Source organism: Microcaecilia unicolor, chromosome 7 (genome assembly GCF_901765095.1).
Source record: "Microcaecilia unicolor chromosome 7, aMicUni1.1, whole genome shotgun sequence".
Taxonomy (NCBI): Eukaryota; Metazoa; Chordata; class Amphibia; order Gymnophiona; family Siphonopidae; genus Microcaecilia; species Microcaecilia unicolor.
This window is the reverse complement of record NC_044037.1, coordinates 250641874-250664530: the sequence shown is the minus strand read 5'-3', so window position 1 is coordinate 250664530 and position 22657 is coordinate 250641874. Positions and strand designations below refer to the sequence as shown.

At 40.3% G+C, this 22657-nt stretch overlaps 1 protein-coding gene across 2 annotated transcripts in view; it reads right to left on the bottom strand.

The window, feature by feature from the left end:
• The window catches only part of PRPF40A (pre-mRNA processing factor 40 homolog A), a 202727-nt gene that overhangs the window by 42884 nt on the left and 137186 nt on the right, over window positions 1-22657 (bottom strand). For both annotated transcript variants that reach the window (XM_030210472.1, XM_030210473.1), the window contains exons 17-20: window positions 11638-11771; window positions 6573-6687; window positions 6375-6466; window positions 6149-6265 (exon numbers count right to left, since the gene is read on the bottom strand). In XM_030210472.1, the coding sequence (XP_030066332.1) occupies window positions 6149-6265; window positions 6375-6466; window positions 6573-6687; window positions 11638-11771 (458 nt within the window). The remainder of the gene's footprint in view (window positions 1-6148; window positions 6266-6374; window positions 6467-6572; window positions 6688-11637; window positions 11772-22657) is intronic.

Below are 22657 nucleotides of genomic sequence, written 5' to 3'. Positions count from 1 at the left end.
GCATGCGATGAAACTACTGTGTAGTAAATTTAAAACAAATCGGAGAAAATTTTTCTTCACCCAACGTGTAATTAAACTCTGGAATTCATTGCCGGAAAATGTGGTGAAGGCGGTTAGCTTAGCAGAGTTTAAAAAGGGGTTGGACGGTTTCCTAAAGGACAAGTGCATAAACCGCTACTAAATAGACTTGGAAAAATCCAAAATCCCAGGAATAACATGTATAGAATGTTTGTACATTTGGGAAGCTTGCCAGGTGCCCTTGGCCTGGATTGTCCGCTGTCGTGGACAAGATGCTGGGCTCAATGGACCCTTGGTCTTTTCCCAGTATGGCATTACTTATGTACTTAACACCTCTTTAGCCTTTCCTCATATAAGATGAGTTCCATCCCCTTTATCACTCTGGTCGCTCTTCTTTGAACCTTTTCTAATTCCACTATATTTTTTTTGAGATATTGTGACCAGAACTGAACGCAATACTCAAGGTGAGGTCGCATCATGGAGGCATTATAGTATTTTCGGTCTTATTCACCATCCCTTTCCTAATAATTCCTAGCATCCTGATTGCTTTTTTGACCACCGCTGCATACTGAGCAGAAGATTTCAGCGTATTATCTACAATGACACCTAGATCTTTTCTTTGACCCCCAAGGTGGAACCTAGCATCAGGCAACTATGATTCGGATTATTCTTTCCAATGTGCATCACCTTGCATTTGTCCATATTAAATTTCATCCGTCATTTGAAATCCCAGTCTTCCAATTTTCTAAGTTCTTCCTGCAATATTTCACAGTCTGCATGTGTTTTGACAACCTTGAATAGTTTTGTGTCATCTGCAAATCTAATCATCTCAACTCGTCATTCCAATTTCCATATCAATTATAAATATGTTAAATAGCACCGGTCCCAGTACTGATCCATGCAGCACTCCATTGTTCACCCTACTCCAGTGAAAGAAATGACCATTTAACCCTACCCATCTGTGTTTTCTGTCCAATAACCAATTCCTAATCCACACCAGAAGCTTGCCTCCTACCCACGACACTTTAATTTTCTCAGGAGTCTCTCATGAGGAACTTTATCAAAAAGCTTTCTGAAAATCTAGATACACTACATTAACAAGCTCACCTTTATCCTCATGTTTATTCACGCATTCAGAGAAATGAAGCATGTTGGTGAGGCAAGACTTCCCCTGGCTGAACCCATGCCGAATCTGTTCCATTAAACTATGTTTGTCTACGTGTTCTGTAATTTTATTCTTTATAATAGTTTCCACTATTTTGCCAGGCCCTGACGTCAGGCTTCTCGGTCTGTAACTTCCCAGATCACCCCTGGAACCCTTTTTAAAAATTAGCGTCACATAAGCTAACCTCCAATCTTCACGTACTACAGACAAATTTTTTTTTTTTTTTTAATGACTTTTCAATAGTTTACATCATGATAATAATACATCAAAATGTATAAGAATTTGAAACTTACATTTTAAAGAATTCTAATACAATGAAACATTCCTTATTATTTTGTCCACAATGGAAGGATCCAAGAATAGGAAACAAATTTTACTAAAAGAATTTAACAATTATATCACATATAGACTGGAAGGATGTCGGGAGCCTGCAGCCTAGACAGTGCAATTAACTGGGGGATGCCATCTCAGGGACATCTTGCATACTCTCCTTAGCTATAATGAAATCACGTAGTTTCATAGGACAGAAAAAAAGGTATTTAACATAATTTAAGGAAATCATACATCTGCATGGATATTGAAGAATAAAAGTACCTCCCAGGGAAAGGATTCTTGGTTTATATACCAAAAATTCCCTTCTCCTGGTCTGCGTTTCCTTAGCTAAGTCGGGAAAGATTCGAATTTTCCCACCCATGAAAATAGCATTCATTTTTCTGAAATAAGAACGCAAAATTAAGTTTTTGTACTACAGACAATTTTAACGACAGCAGCAGATCAGCAATTTCATTCTTGAGTTCTTTGAGTACCCTTGGATGTATGCCATCCAGTCCAGGTGATTTACTACTCTTTAATTTGTTAATTTGGCTCAGTATAACTTCCAGGTCCACAGAGATTTCTTTCAGTTCCTCTGCATCACCCCCCTTAAAACCCATTTCTGGTACATGCAGATCTCCTACATCTTCTTCCGTAAAGACCAAAGCAAAGAATTTTATTCAGTTTCTCCGCTATGGCCTTGTCCTCCCTGAATGCCCCTTTGTGATCTAACGGTCCCCCAGATTCCCTCGCAGGCTTTCTGCTTCTGATGTACCTGAAAAAGTTGTTATGGTTAGTAAGTTTCTCTTCATATTCTCTTTTAGCCTTCTTTATTAATGCCTTGCATCTGATTTGCCAGTGCTTATGCTGCTTCTTATTTTCTTCATTTGGGTCTTTTTTCCATTCCTTGAAGGACAAACTTTTGAATGTAATAGCCTCTTTTACTTCACCTTTTAACAATGCTGGTTGTCGTTTTCTCTTCTTTCCACCTTTACAAATACGTGGAATGCATCCGGTCTGGGCTTCCAAGATGGTACTTTTAAATAACATCTTATGTCTGATTTAGTGTCCTAACCTTAGCAGCCAATCCATTTAGCTTCTTTTTAACTATTTTCCTCATTTTATTACAGTTGCCCTTTAGAAAATTAAATGCAGCTACAGTAGATTTCCTTTGCAGGTTCAGCCCAGATGGTAGATCAAACTTGATCACGTTATGATCACTGTTTCCCAGTGGACCCAACACCACCACCTCTCGCACTATGCTCTGCACACCACCAAGGACCATCACTAAAATGGCTCCCCCTCTTGTCGGTTCCTGGACAAGTTGCTCCAAGAAGAATTTATTATATTTAGAAATTTTATCTCCCTGACACTCCCTGATATAACATTTATCCAATAACTTTTGGAGTAATTGAAATTGCCCATTATTATAGTGTTGCCCAATTTGCCAGCTTTCCTAATCTGTTTCTTCATCTGTCTGTTCGCTCTGTCCGGGCGGACAGTAGTACAGCCCTACAAGAATACTCCTTCCTTTCACACATGGAATTTCTATCCATAATGGTTCCATGCTGCAATGTTTCATGCGGAATGTTTATTTTATTTGACTCAATTTCCTCTTTTAACATATGTTTTTTTTTCCAAAGCTTCCATTTTTAGTTCCAAAGCCCAATTATCTTTAACCAAAACAGTATTACGTTCTTTACTCTTTCAAAAAGTATACTTTTAAAACAAATAGGAGGAAAAATTATTTTCACTCAAAAAATAGTTAAGCTCTGGAACTCACTGACAGAGCATGTGGTTACAGTGGTATTACTGGGTTTAAAAAAGTTTGGATAAGTTCCTGGAAGAAACATCCATAGTCTGTGTTGAGATAGACATTTGCCCTGGGATCAGCACCATGGAATCTTGCTACTATCTGGGATTCATCCAGGTATTCGTGACCTGGATTGGCCACTGTCGGAAGCAGGATATTAGGCTAGATGAACCACTGGTCTTACCCAGTATAGCTATTCTTATGTACAATGATATCTAGTGACTGAACCATGTAGTTTGCTACCGGCTGCTATATAATAGTGGAGGAGCACCTGAGATGCATGAGCCGGTGGCACCTTGTTTAAATTATAAAATCCACCATTTGAATCTGTTGATAAGGACATCTCATGGTTTGATACATTATCAAGCTTTGTTTTATTGTTCTTTCCAAAACAATGGAATGTTTGGATACCACTCAGTTCAAATGCCCCTCCTTTCTACCTCTCCAGGGCAGTGACACACGCAGCCAAACACACAGATGAGTTGGAAAGAATTCCATGAGCCATGCACCACATTATTCTCTCTGGTTACATATTACAAAACTGCATTAAAAGACATGAACATTTAGACAGAAAGTAATCTACAATTTTTCTATGCATCTCTTTTCAAAATAGGAGAGTACTGCTCTAAGAAGCACTTGTAGTGGAAGTTTTCTTGATGGTCATTCTATTCTAAGAATACAGTGGTGGAAATAAGTATTTGATCCCTTGCTGATTTTGTAAGTTTGCCCACTGACAAAGACATGAGCAGCCCATAATTGAAGGGTAGGTTATTGGTAACAGTGAGAGATAGCACATCACAAATTAAATCCGGAAAATCACATTGTGGAAAGTATATGAATTTATTTGCATTCTGCAGAGGGAAATAAGTATTTAATCCCTCTGGCAAACAAGACCTAATACTTGGTGGCAAAACCCTTGTTGGCAAGCACAGCGGTCAGACGTCTTCTGTAGTTGATGATGAGGTTTGCACACATGTCAGGAGGAATTTTGGTCCACTCCTCTTTGCAGATCATCTCTAAATCATTAAGAGTTCTGGGCTGTCGCTTGGCAACTCGCAGCTTCAGCTCCCTCCATAAGTTTTCAATGGGATTAAGGTCTGGTGACTGGCTAGGCCACTCCATGACCCTAATGTGCTTCTTCCTGAGCCACTCCTTTGTTGCCTTGGCTGTATGTTTTGGGTCATTGTCGTGCTGGAAGACCCAGCCACGACCCATTTTTAAGGCCCTGGCGGAGGGAAGGAGGTTGTCACTCAGAATTGTACGGTACATGGCCCCATCCATTCTCCCATTGATGCGGTGAAGTAGTCCTGTGCCCTTAGCAGAGAAACACCCCCAAAACATAACATTTCCACCTCCATGCTTGACAGTGGGGACGGTGTTCTTTGGGTCATAGGCAGCATTTCTCTTCCTCCAAACACGGCGAGTTGAGTTCATGCCAAAGAGCTCAATTTTTGTCTCATCTGACCACAGCACCTTCTCCCAATCACTCTCGGCATCATCCAGGTGTTCACTGGCAAACTTCAGACGGGCCGTCACATGTGCCTTCCGGAGCAGGGGGACCTTGCGGGCACTGCAGGATTGCAATCCGTTATGTCGTAATGTGTTACCAATGGTTTTCGTGGTGACAGTGGTCCCAGCTGCCTTGAGATCATTGACAAGTTCCCCCCTTGTAGTTGTAGGCTGATTTCTAACCTTCCTCATGATCAAGGATACCCCACGAGGTGAGATTTTGCGTGGAGCCCCAGATCTTGTCGATTGACAGTCATTTTGTACTTCTTCCATTTTCTTACTATGGCACCAACAGTTGTCTCCTTCTCGCCCAGCGTCTTACTGATGGTTTTGTAGCCCATTCCAGCCTTGTGCAGGTGTATGATCTTGTCCCTGACATCCTTAGACAGCTCCTTGCTCTTGGCCATTTTGTAGAGGTTAGAGTCTGACTGATTCACTGAGTCTGTGGACAGGTGTCTTTCATACAGGTGACCATTGCCGACAGCTGTCTGTCATGCAGGTAACGAGTTGATTTGGAGCATCTACCTGGTCTGTAGGGGCCAGATCTCTTACTGGTTGGTGGGGGATCAAATACTTATTTCCCTCTGAAGAATGCAAATAAATTCATATACTTTCCACAATGTGATTTTCCGGATTTAATTTGTGATGTGCTATCTCTCACTGTTACCAATAACCTACCCTTCAATTATGGGCTGCTCATGTCTTTGTCAGTGGGCAAACTTACAAAATCAGCAAGGGATCAAATACTTATTTCCACCACTGTACTTCCATTCTGACTCCATGAGTGCTTACAGTGTATGTGAAAATGTGTAAGAAAATGTTAACTTTTGCTTTCATTTAAATCAGTTTATTTTGACTCTCTCTTGTTTCAGGTCATCTCTCTCCCCCTAAAGGCTAATTTTCTTCACTACTTTGATAACTAAGATAACTAAGATGACCAATGTTCAATTCAATTCTTGTATACTGCTAATATCCCCTTTCAGTGTGGTTTACAATCTAGGTGAGACAAAAGCAGATAGTGTTACTGTGAGGTATGAAAAACATTAGAGATCATTGGTGTAATGCACGAGTGCGAACATATTCTGCTATTTTCCCTCTAGCACTCCCCCCCCCCCCCGTAGAATAAGATTATAAAAGAGAAACCATACCATCAGTATGAGATTTTTGTAATTGGTACAGACAAAAGATGAGCTACATTCTTACTGTGGCCCCTATCAGTAATACTTTCAATTTGAAGGTGTAAAAACAAGTAAAATAAAACTAAAACTAAGATTTTTCCAAAATATAGAAAACAATTTCCTGACAAAGTTTGAACAATAGTTTTGACTTACACTGTTGAAAGCCAGTTTGATATTTCCAGCATCTAAGGTTGTTGCTCGTTTGGTAGAGCTGATAACCATAACAAAGTCTTCAAAAGTAGTATTAATTTCAACAATAAATCCTTTGTCCTGTAAAACAATTAACATATTACTTTGAAGCTATTGTAACATTTTTCTTCCAATTAGATGTCTAAACGTCTAAGTTTATAAAAAATAATCCAAGAAATTAGCTTCTCACCCTCAAAATATCTTTAATTATCTTTTTTTCATCATGATATCGTGCCTTCAGATCTTCAACATAAAACTTGAAAAGATCAAGAGCTGTTGACCCTATTAAACAAAACAAAAAATATTAAAAAGAAACCTTACAAAACATTACAGTATTTTAATAAATGCAACTAATATTGTATATCTGGGAAATAATTAAAAAGCTTACCTGGTTGACCAAGCATGTTACTAAATCTGATGTCTGAACTTATGGTTGGATATAATTCCATCCATGATGACATAGAATGCAGCTGTCCATGTTCATGTAGCTCATCCAAAAATATCTGAAAAATATAAGATGGAGAGGTAAGTCAATTCAAGTGTTTGTCACTGAAAACAGCAAATCAATATCAAATTTTCAACATCTTCACAGAATGTCATTCATATACTGTATATACTTGAAATATTAACTGAGATTTTTGGGTAGGACACCTCAGGAGAGGGAGGGAACGATGGGAAGGAAAGAGAGAGGACTACTTGAATATAAACCAATTGGTTTATATCCTAATTAACATTTTCCCCCCCTTTTGGGGGGAAAATGTTATCCGTTTATATTTGGATGGATTTATATTCGAGTATATATGGGTAAGTCGCTCATTAGCTTATGAGCCCACACAATGTTTCTATATAACAATTACTTTCAAATATTTTAAAGCATACAGTTCCAGCTTAACTTTTATTGGCATCATTATAGAAAACACGGTTTAGAAAGGCAAGTCTCCACTCTCCTGAGTCAAAACCTGATAGAAGCATCCTTTACAGTAATTACAACTATGTGTCTGTTGGAAAACGGCCTTGTTTCACTGATCTTTTGTCCATTAGGTTACTCTCGTATACATTCTCCAGGATTGGCAAGAGAGTTGGTGGATGGCACTACAAGAATTAGCTCACTGCACTAAGAGGAATTTAGTGTACCCAAGATGGTTCTGAAAGTTTGCTGGTCACAGTTGCTAAGAAGGGCAATTATATCTGGTTGAATGTTTACTGTCCACATAGGAGAAGCCAACTGGATACCGATGAACAAGTTGTCTATAAAACCTCTTCTACTTAAGTTCAAACAGACCTTAGACAAATATACTTTTAATTTCCAATAGTGATGAAACAATCTCTCACCAATTTCTCTCTTCAATATAATCTTCTCAGTAAATATTTTTGAATCAATGTTATTGATTGGTTAAATACTGGAATAGATGATTTTTCACTGGATAAAATGGTTCCATTTCATGAAAGTAAGATATGAAATACATTTTCTCTTTTGGTTCATGAATAACCTTAAAACTCAAGTGAACGGTGCTGAAGATGCTCACGATTGTTAGAAACAGAAATACAAAAAATAAAGTAGTAAATATCAAAGGTTTTTTTTTTAAGTTATTATTTAAATAGCATTATTAATAGCACCAACAGTGTGAAAAACCTATTTTGGATTGTAAATAGATGACTTAAACAATTGTTACTGCTTTAGCGTAAGAAATGGGTCTCTAGATTGTATCAGTTGGTAATTTATTCACCTCTAAAATCAAGAAGTTGAAAATCTCTTTTTAAATTAATGAAGCTAATTTGAAAACTGTTATCTGATGATCCTCGTTTATAAGAGTACTCATGGTTGCAACCAAGTGCTTCTGAAAATTCTATGAAGTTTAAATGGAGTTCAGAATTGGATGGCAGCTAGGTTTAAGTTTAATCTGGACAACTGTTGTAGACTGGGAAGCAAATTTATGATTTACCACCCATATTAAAAGTTAGATAAAATTATTTGTCCTCCAAAATAGCAAAGCTACTCACCTGTAGTAGGTATTCTCCGAGGACAGCAGGCCAAGTATTCTCACATCTGGGTGGCGTCATCTGACGGAGCCCAGTGTGCACACTACCTAGCATATACAGCAAGCAGAAAATTCTTGCAACCTCCCACCGTGCATGTGTGGGATGCATTCCTGTACAATACACAAGTGAAGGTTCCTCAATAGAATATTGTAACTGAAGGAATGCAACTCCTAGGGAAGGTAGGAGGTATGTAAGAATATTTGACCTGCTGCCCTCTGAGAAACACCTGTTACAGGTGAGTAACTGCTTTCTCTGAGGACAAGCAGGCCATTATTTATTATTGGGATTTATTAACTGCCTTTATGAAGAGATTCACCCAAGGCGGTGTACAGCAGGTACAGTTTAACATAAAACTTACAATTTTGTTAATAGCACAACAATAGTAAAAAATAACCAAGAATAAACAAATACAATAAATGAGGTAAACTTGAAAACTGAAACCTAAGAGAGTGTTTTCACATCTGGGAATCCCTATCTACCAGGCTCACTGAAAACAACAATGCTAGGACAATAGGGAATTGAAATGTTGAGGCTTTGAAGTCAATCAACTTTAAACTATATACAATCTAGTTGTGAAGGTGCAGCCTGGAACAGAACAAAACTAAGCCTAGGAAGGTGGAGTTGGATTCTAGACACTAAATTCAACAGTACTGTCTGACAATACTGGCAGTCATGTCAGGTATCTGTTCAAGGCAGTAGCGAGATGTGAACGTGTGGACCAAAGACCACATTACATCCTTGCAAACCTCAAGTGGGCTACCAACGTAACCATGGCTCTGACATTATAAGCCTTGACATGACCCTCTAGAGTCAGCCCAGCCTGGCCATAAGTGAAGGAGATGCAATGTGCTAGCCAACTGGAAATAGTGTGTTTGGGTCAAAAGAAACAAAAAGCTAGGTGGCTTTGTTGTGCTCCAGATAGAAGGCTAAGGCTCACCTGCAGTCTAAGGTATGCAGTACTCTTTCACCAGGATGGGCATGTGGCTTTGGGAAAAATATTGGTAGAACAACTGATTAAGATGGAACTCTGAAACTACCTTAGGAAGAAACTTAGGGTGTGTGAAATAAACTAATCTGTTGTGATGAAACTTCGTGTAAGGTGGATCAGCTACTAGGGTCTGAGGCCCACTGACTCTGCAAGCTGAAATGTCTGGCACCAAAAACATGACTCTTGTCATCTGAAGTCTTTGATCTGGAAAGTTAAGTAGCTCAAAAGGGGCTCTCATCAGCTGGGTTAAAATGACGTGGAGATCCCATGACACAGTAGGAGGTTTCACCAGGGGCTTTGACAATATCAAACCTCTCATGAATCAGACCATTAGAGGCTGTACAGACATGGGCAAACCCTCTACACAAAAATGGTAAGCACTGATTGCACTGAGATGTACTCTCTGAGAGTTGTTTTGTTAAACCGGACTCAAACAGGTGCAAGAAGTATTCAAACAGTTTTGGTGTAGGGCAAGATAAAGGATCTAGGGCCTCGTAATCACACCAGATGGCAAACCTTCTCCATTTAAAAGAATAACACCGCTTACTGGAATCTTTCCTGGAAGCAAGATTTTGGAAATACCTTCAGGCAAAGTCAAGGACTGAAATTCTACACTTTCAACATCCAGACTGTGAGGGCCAGGGTCTGGAGGTTGGGAGGCAGAAGGGACCCTTCATTCTAGGGCTGGAAAACACTCCAATATCCATGGCTCCTCAGAAGACAACTCCGGAAGGAGAGGAAACCAGATCCGTCTTGGCCAGAACGTTCTCTGATCTTGACTGAGTTTCAGCAAAGTCTTCTCTATGACAGGTATCAGAGGATATGCATACAGAAAACCTTCCCCTAGGTGAAGGAGAAAGGAATGCGGATGCTAGTGTGCTGTGTGATCTGAGCCTGAAGCAGAATTGAGGGACCTTGTTGTTGATATGAGTGGTGAAAAGATCCACCTAGGTGTTTCTAGCATTAGCGCGCGCTAAAATGCTAGTGCGCATATAGCATGGCTTAGTAAACAGGGCCCTAAGTGATTTATCATGTCTTCACAGAAAAGCAGGAGCAAAAATCAGAACACAGAACCAATTTCAAATTTGACAAAATTGTTTAAAAAGTTTCAGAATAATAAAATTCCATTTATAAATCTACCAAAGCATTTCATCAACTGAGGAAAAGGTATACTAGAATATATCATGTTAGCATTTTCAGTATTAATAAAATTTAGCTAGGCAATTTTTTCAAAAATTCAAAACGATCAAAATAAGAGGCATTATACCATGAATTAATATGCATATTTGTGTAACTAAACAACAGTGACAATATGAAAATCACAAAAAAAATGCTTAGTAAACAGACCCCTAAACAAAGGATTTGTACTAAACTTTATTTTGGTTCGATTCAATGCTCGAAGATCAATTACTGTTAAAATCTCTTAGCCATGAAATCCCAGTTAACCAAAGATAACCTTCCCTAGAGTTCTAACCATTAAATGAGGCAGTTACCCCAGAATGTTAAGTTCTAAGTCTAACGATGATGCTGTCATGCAGCAGCTATTGGGGGGGGGGGGGGGGGGGGGGTCACACACACACACACACACACACACAAAAACAAAACCCAAATAGGTTTGACATTTCAATGTGCCTTCCAACCCACTAAATCATCATTCCCTTAAACATCTTTTTGCACCCATCAGTGGATGAGCCTTCTGAGAAGGGAAGGTAAAGGAGGCTATCTGGCCTAGAAGACCCCTTTCTGCTGTACCTACCAGCATCTCCTCCAAAGAAAGAGAACTTTTTTTTTTCAATGATGTTTACATGTATTAAAAAAAAACCAACCTCTTATTTTGTATTTGAAATTAGAAACTTGATTATACAAATAGCAATAATCCACAAAACATTTGTAGTGCCCCCCCCCCCCAATAATTTAACACCTTGAACAACCTGATCCAGGAACCCTCACTCTTCCCCTGTCTCCCAACACTAGCTCATTTTCCTTCCCTTTTAGACACTGTCCCCCTACCTCCAAGGTACTCTCTCTCTCCTGTTCCCTTTCCCTCCAGTGTAGTTTCTTTTTAATTCCCCTGGCACTACTTCTAACCCCTCATCACTTTACTCCCATGGTGTCATGGCTCTTCTACTTCAACAGTAGTATGTGACTGTAAACATTTATTTTACAATTCCAGATTAAAATACTTGACAAGAATGCCAAATGCACAGAATGGCTACGGTTTTGCTGTAAATGAGGCGGTACTTTAACAGTTCAAGATGAATACAATTAAATTGGAACACTTCATTACTGCTTCACGTTTCATATTTAGTGTCAATGGTTGTAAAGCTGTACTGAAAATAACACTGAACTGTTCAATATCCACTACAGAAGAATTTAGCATTGCTCATTTTTATTTGTAAGATGAATTTTTAACAGTTTCACCAACCTGGAAAGACTCTCTGTTTTTACGTTGTCGCCGCCTTTCCCTGAGTATACCTTTCTGTTTTTCATCTTCCTCTTCTTTTTCCAAAGCTCTGATATGTTCTTCAAAGCAGATAAGTGCATCCTCTTTATCCATATCTGGAACAGACAAAAAACTGAATTCGCATGTACTGTGTTCCCCCAAAAAACATGCTACTCAACAACTGTTTCTTTCACCAAGGGTCTTTCTAAAGACCAGCTCCTGTTCTGTTCACAAGATGCATCAACGATAAATGTGATTATCAAATACATGCATCAGGACTCCTGAGGCAGGCACGCATGTGCTGAAACATGGTACCATGTCGAGTCGACTCAAATACACATCTATAATTCTATTTCGGCATCCTGAGTCTGTTTTTGAAGAGCCTGATCCAGTTCTCATTCCTTGTTTTTTTTATTCTATCCACCCCGTAGGCCGTGTGATCTCTGTGTTCTTTCCACTATCTCTTTCTCCAGTTCCATCACTCAACAAGCTTTTGCTACCACAGGGTCAGGCTTCAAGGACCTCACCAACCAGGACAGGAATCGGCAACCCACAACACTGAAGAAACAGGTGGCAGATTACATTACCACCAGAATAAGTGCATACAAGGCTGTAAGAAAAGCTGCAGCCCTACACCATGCAGACTACAGGAGAAAACAACTACTGCTGGTTACTGAGACAGAAAGAGAAACTAAATGCAGGAGAAAAGACTTGAATCAGAGAAAGAGGGAAAGGAAGTACAGGAGTAACTTAGTGGTTGAAAGAAAAAATTTCAAAACAACAAAGCCAGGATTCAAGTCATGCTTATTTCACCTGACACCCTGTGGCCTTGGGCACATCACCTCACCCTTCATGGTCTTAGGCACAATTTAAGACCGTGAAATAAGCTTATGCATCTGAATTTCTAACCTTGAGCATAGATCTGGAAAATGTAAATCCAAATCCAAAAAGACAAGGAAGGAAGAATAAGGGAGAATAAAGATGAGCAGAGGGAAAGAAGGTAGAAAAAATCTCCAGGGCAGGAAGGAGCAGTGAGACTGAAGGTTGCTGGGAGAAGCTTACTAATGGGTCCTTTTACTAAGCTGTGGTAAAAAAAAAAAAAGCCTTAGTGTGCCCTTATACAGGTCTTTCTTACACGCTAAAACCATTTTTATCATGGCCATAAACCCTCCAATTTTTGTTTTTCCCATTAATGGCCATGCGCTTATGTTGCCATTAGAGCATGGCCATTTTTTAAAATGCTTGTAGGAGCACTTACTGACACCTATTTTGTAGGTGGTAAGTACTCCTGCATGTCAACACCATACAGTAATGTAGACGAGCTAACTGGTTAGGGCAGGAATGCCCACTCTCAACCTTTGGCAGGTGGTAGTCAATTGTTTGCTGATTTGGCAAACGTGTTAGCACTTAATGCTCCTTTGAAAAAAAGCCCCTAAAATCCAACAACAACTATGGAAAAATTGGTGCAGCAACCCTCATGACAAGAAGAGAAAGAAGAATAAACAAGGTACTAGGAGGAGAGATAAGGTTAAAAAAAAACCCAAAACAAACCAGAGAACAGGAAGAAGAATTTAAGAATCACAAAACAGAAAGATTGAAAATTAGCTATTAGGTTGAAAATTAGATATTTCATTGAAATACATTAGTGCTACATTTACAATATTTTTTGAATATCAGCGTGTGGTAACATGAAGGAGGGCAGGCCCGTAGACCAAGGCAGGCAGAACCACACAGTAGCTGTAGACATGAAAAATAACATTTATTAAAGACTAGTAAAAAAGGCCCGTTTCTGACACAAATGAAACGGGCGCTAGCAAGGTTTTCCTCGGAGTGTGTATGTTTGGGAGAGTGTTTGTGAGAGTGACTGTGTGAGAGACAGAGTGAAAGTGTGAGTGTGTGTGTATGAGAGAGAGAGAGAGTGAGTCTGGGTGTGAGTGTGTTTGTGAGAGAGTGTGTGTGTGAGACACAGATTCTCTGTGAGAGTGAGTGTATGAGACCAAGCGAGTGTGTGAGTGACTGTGTGGCACATAGAGAGTGAATGTGATACAGAGTGTGTGAGAGTGAGAGTCAGAAAGACATTGTATATGAGAGAGAGTGTGAGCCCTGCCCTCCCAATCCATGCCCATCTGTCCCCTGCCCCCTCCATTCATCCTTTTCCAGCAATTCCCCTCTCTCCCTGAGCCCTGCCCTCCCAATCCATGCCCATCCATGCTCCTCTGTCACCTGCCCTCTCCATTCATCCCTATCCAGCAATTCCCCTCTCTCCCTGAGCCCTGCCCTGCAATCCATATCCATCCATGCCCATTTGTCCCCTCCATTCATCCCTATCCAGCAATTCCCCTCTCTCCCTAAGCCCTGCCCTCCCAATCCATGCCCATCCATGCTCCTCTGTCACCTGCCCCCTCCATTCATCCCTATTCAGCAATTCCCCTCTCTCCCTGAGGTCTGCCCTGCAATCCATATCCATCCATGCCCATCTGTCCCCTCCATTCATCCCTATCCAGCAATTCCCCTCTCCTTGAGCCCTGCCCTCCCAATCCATGCCCATCCATGCTCCTCTGTCATCTGCCCCCTCCATTCATCCCTATTCAGCAATTCCCCTCTCTCCCTGAGCCCTGCCCTGCAATCCATATCCATGCATGCCCATCTGTCCCCTCCATTCATCCCTATCCAGCAATTCCCCTCTCTGCCTGAGCCCTGCCCTCCCAATCCATGCCCATCCATGCTCCTCTGTCCCCTGCCCCCTCCATTCATCCCTTTCCAGCAATTTCCCTCTCTCCCTGAGGGATGCCCTCCCAATCCATGCCCATCCATGCTCCTCTGTCCCCTGCCCCCTCCATTCATCCCTTTCCAGCAATTTCCCTCTCTCTCTGAGAGATGCCCTCCCAATCCATGCTCCTCTGTCCCCTGCCCCCTCCATTCTTCCTTTTCCTGCAATTCCCCTCTCTTCCTTCCATGACCCCCCCTCACATCCATGCTCCTCTCTCTCCCATGTCCCAGCCTGGCCCGCCCTCTTCTTCCCCCCCCCTTCGCATCCATGCTGTCATTTTCCCCCTGCCCTCCTGCTCCCAGTGTTCAACTTTGCTGCCCACCCTCTTCTATCCCCCCAACATCCCTTTTCTTTTGTTTTTTTTTTTTAATTTACCTCCGTGGTGGCGGTTCCGGCAGCGCAGCGTCAGGGAAGGAGGCGGCGTTCCCGACGTCTAGCCTTCCCTTCGCTGTGTTCCGCCTTCTTCTGACGTCATCATTGACGTCAGAAGAAGGCGGAACACAGCGAAGGGAAGGCTAGAGACGTCGGGAGCGCCGCCTCCTTCCCTGACGCTGCGCTGCCGGAACCGCCACCACGGAGGTAAATCTAATATACTAAAATGCACCGTGCATGGGTGCGATCAGTTTGTTTGTTTTTTTTTTCTGCCCTCGCGATCCGTTTTTTTTCCCCGCCCTCAACGTCATGACGTTTGACGCGAGGGCGGGGCAGAGACGGCTGGGTGGCTTCACACCACGAATCCACGAACCCTTCAGAAAGTGTTTGAGTGACTTCAGAACGTTGTCTTCAGAACGTTCACGGTGCGTTTTATTATATTAGATGTCGGTCAGGATCCTGTTCCACTCACAGGTAGTAAAAGCAAAAAGAACATAAAACTAACCTAATGAAACCAAGTTCTTGAGTGGCCTGCTTCTCCAGGACCACTGTGTACTTTCCTTTCTCTGAAAACAGTAATACACTTTACTTGTCCCTGGCATGGTTCCTCAAGTAATTCCTATTACAACAAAAATTTCTCTGATATTGGATTAACTGAAATGAAAATTTAGCTTAATTCATTATAGGTCCTAGATATAACATAATTGTGGATGAAAAAGCCTCTCAACAGACTCCTTTATGAGGTTCACAAGTCCATAAATTTACAGAGTGCTTGCTGTCATCATCAGCTCAAAAAACCACCACCCAATGTGAAATGTTAGTTTTTTAAAATTTTTTAAAAACTTCACAGTACAAGAAAACATATCTTTTATAAGTGCACAGCGTCTTCACTCTCACCGCAGCCAGTCTGTGGTCTGTGCAACTGTCAAACAAAAGATACAATAACTTCTCTCGAACAGAAATCACTATCACAATTCCATAAACACGAATCCAGTCTAAATACCTCACTTTACTTCTGTGAGTTGCCTCTGCATTACTGCAACAAGATGGCGCTCAAAATTATAAGGAGACATCCTAAGTGAATTCCAATAAAACATACACATTTTAAAAATCAGACAAAACATAACATAAAACATAATATTCTATAATCCTTTTCCTAATAGAATCGTCTGCAAATAACCGACAACAGCATCACAAGAAAATCAGGATGAGACAAGATTAAATACCTGTTGAAACAACACAGATGGACTTTTTAAAAAATCTACAAGAGTCCTCAAGGCTCTCACATGGCTAGGCATAACTTAGGGCCTACCATACAAAAAATTGAGTTTCTGTACTTATCTAAATGGATTGCTTTAAAAGAAGGGATATCTAAAACATTGGCCAAGGCAGATCTTAACAACCTTGTTGGCTGATGCAAATGCAAAGTAGAAGTGATCACTGAAGACAATTTATTAACACTTTGTAAAAAAAAAAAAGTTCCAATCACAGGTAGTAGAAGCAAAAACAACATAAAACTAATCTAATGCAACCAAGTCCTTATGTGACCTGCTCCTTCAGGATCGTGTACCTTCCTGTCTCTCAGCACAGTAGCACACTTTATATTTTATATTGTACCCTAAACTCAACAGGGAGCCAAGGTAAGTATATCAGTGCTGATGTAATGTGTTCAAATCTAAAGAGACTGAGTAGGACACAAGCAACCTCATTCTGTGTGATCTCTCAAGTCTTTTAAACACGTTTAGGCAGTCCGCACAGAAAAACCATTAAAATAATCAAAGTGAGATACATACGACCACACTCAACTGTTCAAAAGTCTGATGGTCCCTCAAATGTCTAATTAGTTTTAGTTTGCAAAAAATATTACTGAGTTACTGAAGATGATGCAACGCCCTCTTAGGAAGACAGCCAGATCCAGGAATGAGGTTTTTAGAAGGTCATCATCAACGTATGAAAAAAGCAGGTCATTTTTTATGGTGACTGTCATGACTATCAGACATTTGGAGACACTTAATGAACACCCTGTATGCTATGGAAAGTTAGAATGGAAGGGCTTTGTATTGATAATGGTTGTGAAGAAAAGATACTGCCTGCATTTGAGATGAGTGTGTGTGTAAGCATCCTTCAGATTGAGTGATCGCAGTTGTCTTATTTGTTTACTGTTTTTATGTACCATAAGAGTCCCTGAGAACAAAAGTGGGCCAACTTCTTGCCAGTGAAGATTTCTGAATGGAATAGAGGTCAGTACATAAATGCCAACCCAAAGTAGTAGGTTCTTAGACTGGCTTTAAATTATTTTTAAGGAAGTTTCTAATCTAAGGTCAAGGGGGCTGCTACTAAGGTCCCTATGTACTAAAGTGCAAAGTGACTTGCACTTTGCACAGAAAAATACAACACACCCAGAAATGAGTAAAAATGCTAAAACGCAGGCATCTGCACTAATTTTTGCACATTCACATGAAGCACATTTCATGCAAAAGGATATGTAAATATTGTATTAATGAACTACTTGTGTTGCAAAATTATACAAAGCAGCTCACTAATACAAAAACCAAAAAATAAGCACATAAAATGGCTTCACAGGCCCATTTCCTAAGCCTTAACAACAACAACAAAAAAAAAAAGAGTGGCTCCCTTCACACAGTGGAACTTAAAAATCAAAGGGCCCTCCAGCCTGATTTAGAGGTCCCCCAGGCCCATACTTCCTGGTGGCTCAGTAATCCCCTATGACCTCTCTCTTGATGTACGGCCAAAATTTTATAAGGCCCCCCATCCTCAAAATCCACCACTTATGAAAGTGAAGGCCAAACCCGTCCTTAGTTGTAATCTTGCAATGGTTTGGAGGAGGGAAGTGATGGTGTTAGTGGCCTTTATTCTCAGAAGGGGCAGGACTTTGGGGTGGGGTGAGGGGCTTGTAAAATCTTTTAGCTCCACATTAAAGGTGGGAGCTGAGTCCACTGGGCTACCAGGGAATATCCCCCCCCCCCCCCTCTCTTTGGCATAGAACCTGAGCAGGGAGACTAGATGAAAATTCCTTGCATCTTTTGAAGCAGGGCATGCATATTTGCACCACGTATAGGGAAAGAGGGAAAAGGAATGGGACTATACTGTCGTTCTGTGGTTTTTGCAACTACATTCAAAGCAGTTTACATAGCATATACAGGTACTTATTTGTACCTGGGGCAATGGAGGGCTAAGTGACTTGCCCAGAGTCACAAGGAGCTGCAGTAGGAATTGAACCCAGTTCCCCAGGATCAAAGTCCCCTGTAATTTTTTTTTGAAGGGGGGGGGGGGGTATTTATTTTTTAACTGATTCAACCATCATATATGTATGTGAAAGCTGCATATTGTTAAATCCAGGAGTTGGTTGTACTTTATATTTAAAAGGTCCAACTTTATAGAGGTTGGTTGTATGGTAACTGGAGATTGTTATGTGGACTTGAGCTGTTGGGCTCATAGCTTTATAAGACTCTCAACAGTTTTGAGAAAATGATACTGTAGTTAAGAGCTGTTTTCATAAAGAATACCAGCAAACACAGCTGCAGAAATACTATGCAGCTCAATATGGTAGAGCTACAAGTTGGCCAAACACTTTGACTGGAGTGGCGTAACAATGAACAACAGAGGGCAAGAGCATGATCACTTGGTATAGAAGGGAGGGATGGCAAAAAGGAGGACTGAGGAGGGAGACAGAAAACATGAACAAGGGGAAATGGCATGTGAGAACACTGTTTACAAGAGAAAGAGAGATAACAGTAGACCTATGTAAGCATAGCACTTTCATATTTTGATTGAGACTGGAAGATCAGAAACAAGCAACCCCCTCCCAATAGGAACATAAAAGGCCAGTATCCTGCCTCCAAACATTGACCAATCCAGGTCACAAGTGCCTGGCATGACCCCAGGGATAAGCAATAGTATTTTCCAAGTCTACCTTTAATGATGGGTTATAGGACTTTCCTTCCAGGAGCTTGTACAAACATTTCTTAAATCCAGCTACATTGCTTTTAACACATTTTTCAGACATGAAATCCAGGGTTCCTTCCCCACGCAGTACATAATTATTTTCTCAGATTTGTTTTAAATGCACTATTTAATAACGTAATGGTTTTCCCTCTAATCTTTGTACTTTTTGAAAGAGTAAAACAACTGATTCATATTCACCTGTTCCATTCCACTTATGATTTTATAAACTTCTATCATTATCTGGCATGTTAAAAGCTAGTAAGAAGCTATGCAGAAAGAGAACATACTGCTCTGAAATACATTGCCTCTCCAGAGAATCCAAAAATTGAGCATCCCTCTCTGGGGCAGGGCAGCAATAAGCATACTTACACACAAAATAACTGCCGTATTTCAAATCCAGAAGCCTTCTGTATTTCATACATAGTTTGCCTTCTCATTAACTGTGTGCAGAGGGGTTTCTCTCACGTTATCTGTATATACTTAAGATATCTGTGAACAGATGCCGACAACTTTCTTGGGTTGGGGGAGCTGTCAAGGAATTTGAAGATTTGATTTCTTTTGCTCTGGGATAATCCTCCATCTAAAACCATAATGGAATGCTGCCCTCTATTTCCTTGATAAAATCATTGACAGACAGGTCCCCTGGGGTGGGTAGATGGGGGACTTTCATAAATGGACATGATGGCAAGTCAGTGAAGCTTCTTTCCTCAAAAAACATTGGAGGCTCATATTAAGATGGTCATAAATGTACCCAGAATATTACACTAAAGAAGCAGTCTGGGGCTGAGGCTGGCTAGATCCCAGCAGTTCAGTGGATTCATTCCTTGACTGAGGGCATCTAGACCTATGACCTATGGAAGTTTCCCCTCCATGTACTGGAGATGGACACCAAGGTGGCTGACATACAGTAAATGCCCTCAGAGGCCTCAGTCAATGAAACAGCTCCAGGGATAGCATATGACCTAGGAAGTTTTCCCCTCCATGTACTGGAGATGGACACCAATGTGGCTGGCATACAGTAAATGCCCTCAGAGGCCTCAGTCAATGAAAAAGCTCCAAGGATAGCATATATCTGTAAGAATGGCTGCAGAATCATACAAGTTAGCATCATCAAAGTCACTGCATCACATCGAGCAAAGATTTAAGGGAGTCTCTCAAATCCTGTCGAGTTCCTCGTTGAAGACTGCTGATGTCAATGCTGAATAAGGAGAAGTAGGTGAAACCATGTCCTCTTGAGTCATCCGAGTATAAGCCTGATCTCAGGTCCTTGGAGTCTAACACAACCCCTATGATGTCTAAGAAGTTGAAAATACATCTATCAAAAATTTCTTCAAGGGTAAGTCAGCCACCAGTACCTGGATGCTCTTGACAACATATTGAGGTCAATAATTCAGAGCCTCCGCTCCATGCTTGCCATCAAGTACCTCTGGCGAGACTTCCTTTTCTTTAGGTGATGATCAGTTAAGGTTCATTGCTTGATGCTGAGTGTGATTAATGAATTCCCAATGTCGATGCACTCTTAGTGCTTAGTATAGTTCCTTGACACCAATACCTCTAATGCAAATATTGATGGACCAGTCTTAAAAAGAACTGAAGATCTTTTTGTGCTAGCCTCAAGGCCCAAAATCCCCCTCGGATAAAATAGCTTCCAGTTTAGACTATGCTTGGAGGAACAGACTAGAGGAAAATCCCTCTAACCCCAATGATAGTATGCATACACTGACCACATATAACTGGTAATGCCATTCTTGCAGATAACATGGTTTTGTAGAACCCTGTATTGCCCAAGTGATCTAGAAATAAATAATGGTAGAAATCTGGGATCCCTTCCAAGAGGTGTTTTGGTAAAATCTCTACATTGCCAAGCTTTTTCTCTGCTGATTCAAATACCACATTTAAATGAGAACGATATACTTTATATTTAAAACTCAACTTTCAGGAGACAAGTTGAATTGTAACTGAGGTTTGCCACAAACAAAACTGTTGCATGCAATAAGCCATGTATAGAGACTGCCACTGTGGTCTTTGGAGTTTCTATCAATTTAAAAATTTTAAAAATATCAGACCTTGATTCTGATTCCTGTTGCAAGGAAACAGAAGCCTCCTGGGACATGCATTGAACAAACCCTGGGGTAAGAAATATCTTGATTAGGAGATAATTTGGAGGATGTTCTTGTAGATATTTCCTTCCTCTCAGGAGATGAGTCCTCAGGAATGTAATCTGGATAATAATCTAGGCTATTCTGGGAGTTTTCAAGCCTCAGGGAACAATTGTGGTAAATAATGAATTAGATTGGTATAGCCTGCAAATTGGTGGGAAAATGTGGGATACAAATGCTACAAATAAATAAATAAAAATAGTCACATCTGATATATCTAGCTGCCCAGAAACCTTTTAATCTTTAATATGGATTGGTATAAAGGTTCAGGTATTTACATCATACAGAAGTGCTTACAAGTCTTTCTTGCTTGATCAATATTTACCATGAGATCGGAAGAGTGGATTAAGATCTGACGAAGAAGGGCAACCTTCGAAAGCTAATCAAGAAATGTATTAAGTTATGTCCAATAAAAAAGGTATCTTATTTTCTTTTCCATGTTTTATTTTGTTTGATTTCTATTGATAAGAATTAAGAAAAGAAGTGGGGGGGTGGGGGGGGGGAAGAAGAAAAGGGCAGAAGAGGGAAAGTGAGAACAAGTGAGAAGAGACAGCATGAAAAAAGGGGGAGTGGTATGAGACAGTACTGTGAAGTAGGGAGAAAGAAGAAAAAAAAAAAGCAGCACACTTTTAAAAGGTTTGTACTTTAAATTTTTGATCTGGATTGGAAAGGGATCATGACCTGGTAGGCCCACCTGCCCCTAAGTATGTATACAGTAGACCCAGTGGGCACATCTTTTGTTATTAATGAAACGTGCTCAACTTTGTTTCAATATGATTGCTGTAGATAACTATTGCACCACACTACACAATAAGGAAAAAAAAAGGTTCTCTCAATATAAACCCCATAGATTTCATGGTCCTGCCAGTAACCACTCTGATTGAATCAAGTTACTTGCAGTCTGGATTTCATTTCATGTATTTCAATAAATTGCACTCTATTTTTTTTGTTCACACCATATTTTTGCATTCCATGATGTTCTTTGTAACCTTTTCGCCATATGCTTGCATTTTTCTTTTAACAATCATTTTTCTACACATACATTTTTCATATATGGTATGTATACTTTTGCCTGATGCTGTTTATCTGTTTTACATTTAGGAAATATAACATATTTTAACTCAACCTTTTTTCCTCCTTGTTTTTTTGGGTATATCATGTCTACTTGGATCCATCTACAGACTACAATACCTTTTTATACTACATTACGCATTTCATACAACAAGGTTGGTGTATTTGATCTGTTCTGTTTTTACTGTTTTTAATATATTTTAGAATGTTCTGTTTTAGTTTATTGACATGTATGGTGAAATTAGATTTTACCTGCTAATTTTCTTTCCTCTAGACCCTCCAGACCGGTCAAGACGCGTGGGTTATGTCCTCCTACCAGCAGAGGGAGACTGAGAAAACACTAAGCTTTTGAAGCCTGTATATATAACCTGTGCAGAACCTCCACTAGCCAGTATAACCCTGACAAAGCAGAGAAACAAAAAAACACTAACAACAACTAGCAACCCTGTACGTGGTCACAGTAAACTGCAAAAACAAGAAACATCTTCCGCTTGCTCTTACGGAAACATGTTCCTTTGCCTTTGATAAAACAGTTGGGCTTCTACAGGTGGACTATCAAAGAAGAGCCCTACCTGTCCCGGACTCCTATCACAAAACAGAAATAAACAGTCTGCAATTAGAGAAACAACAATCTACAGCAGCCAAGAATTATCCAACAAACACA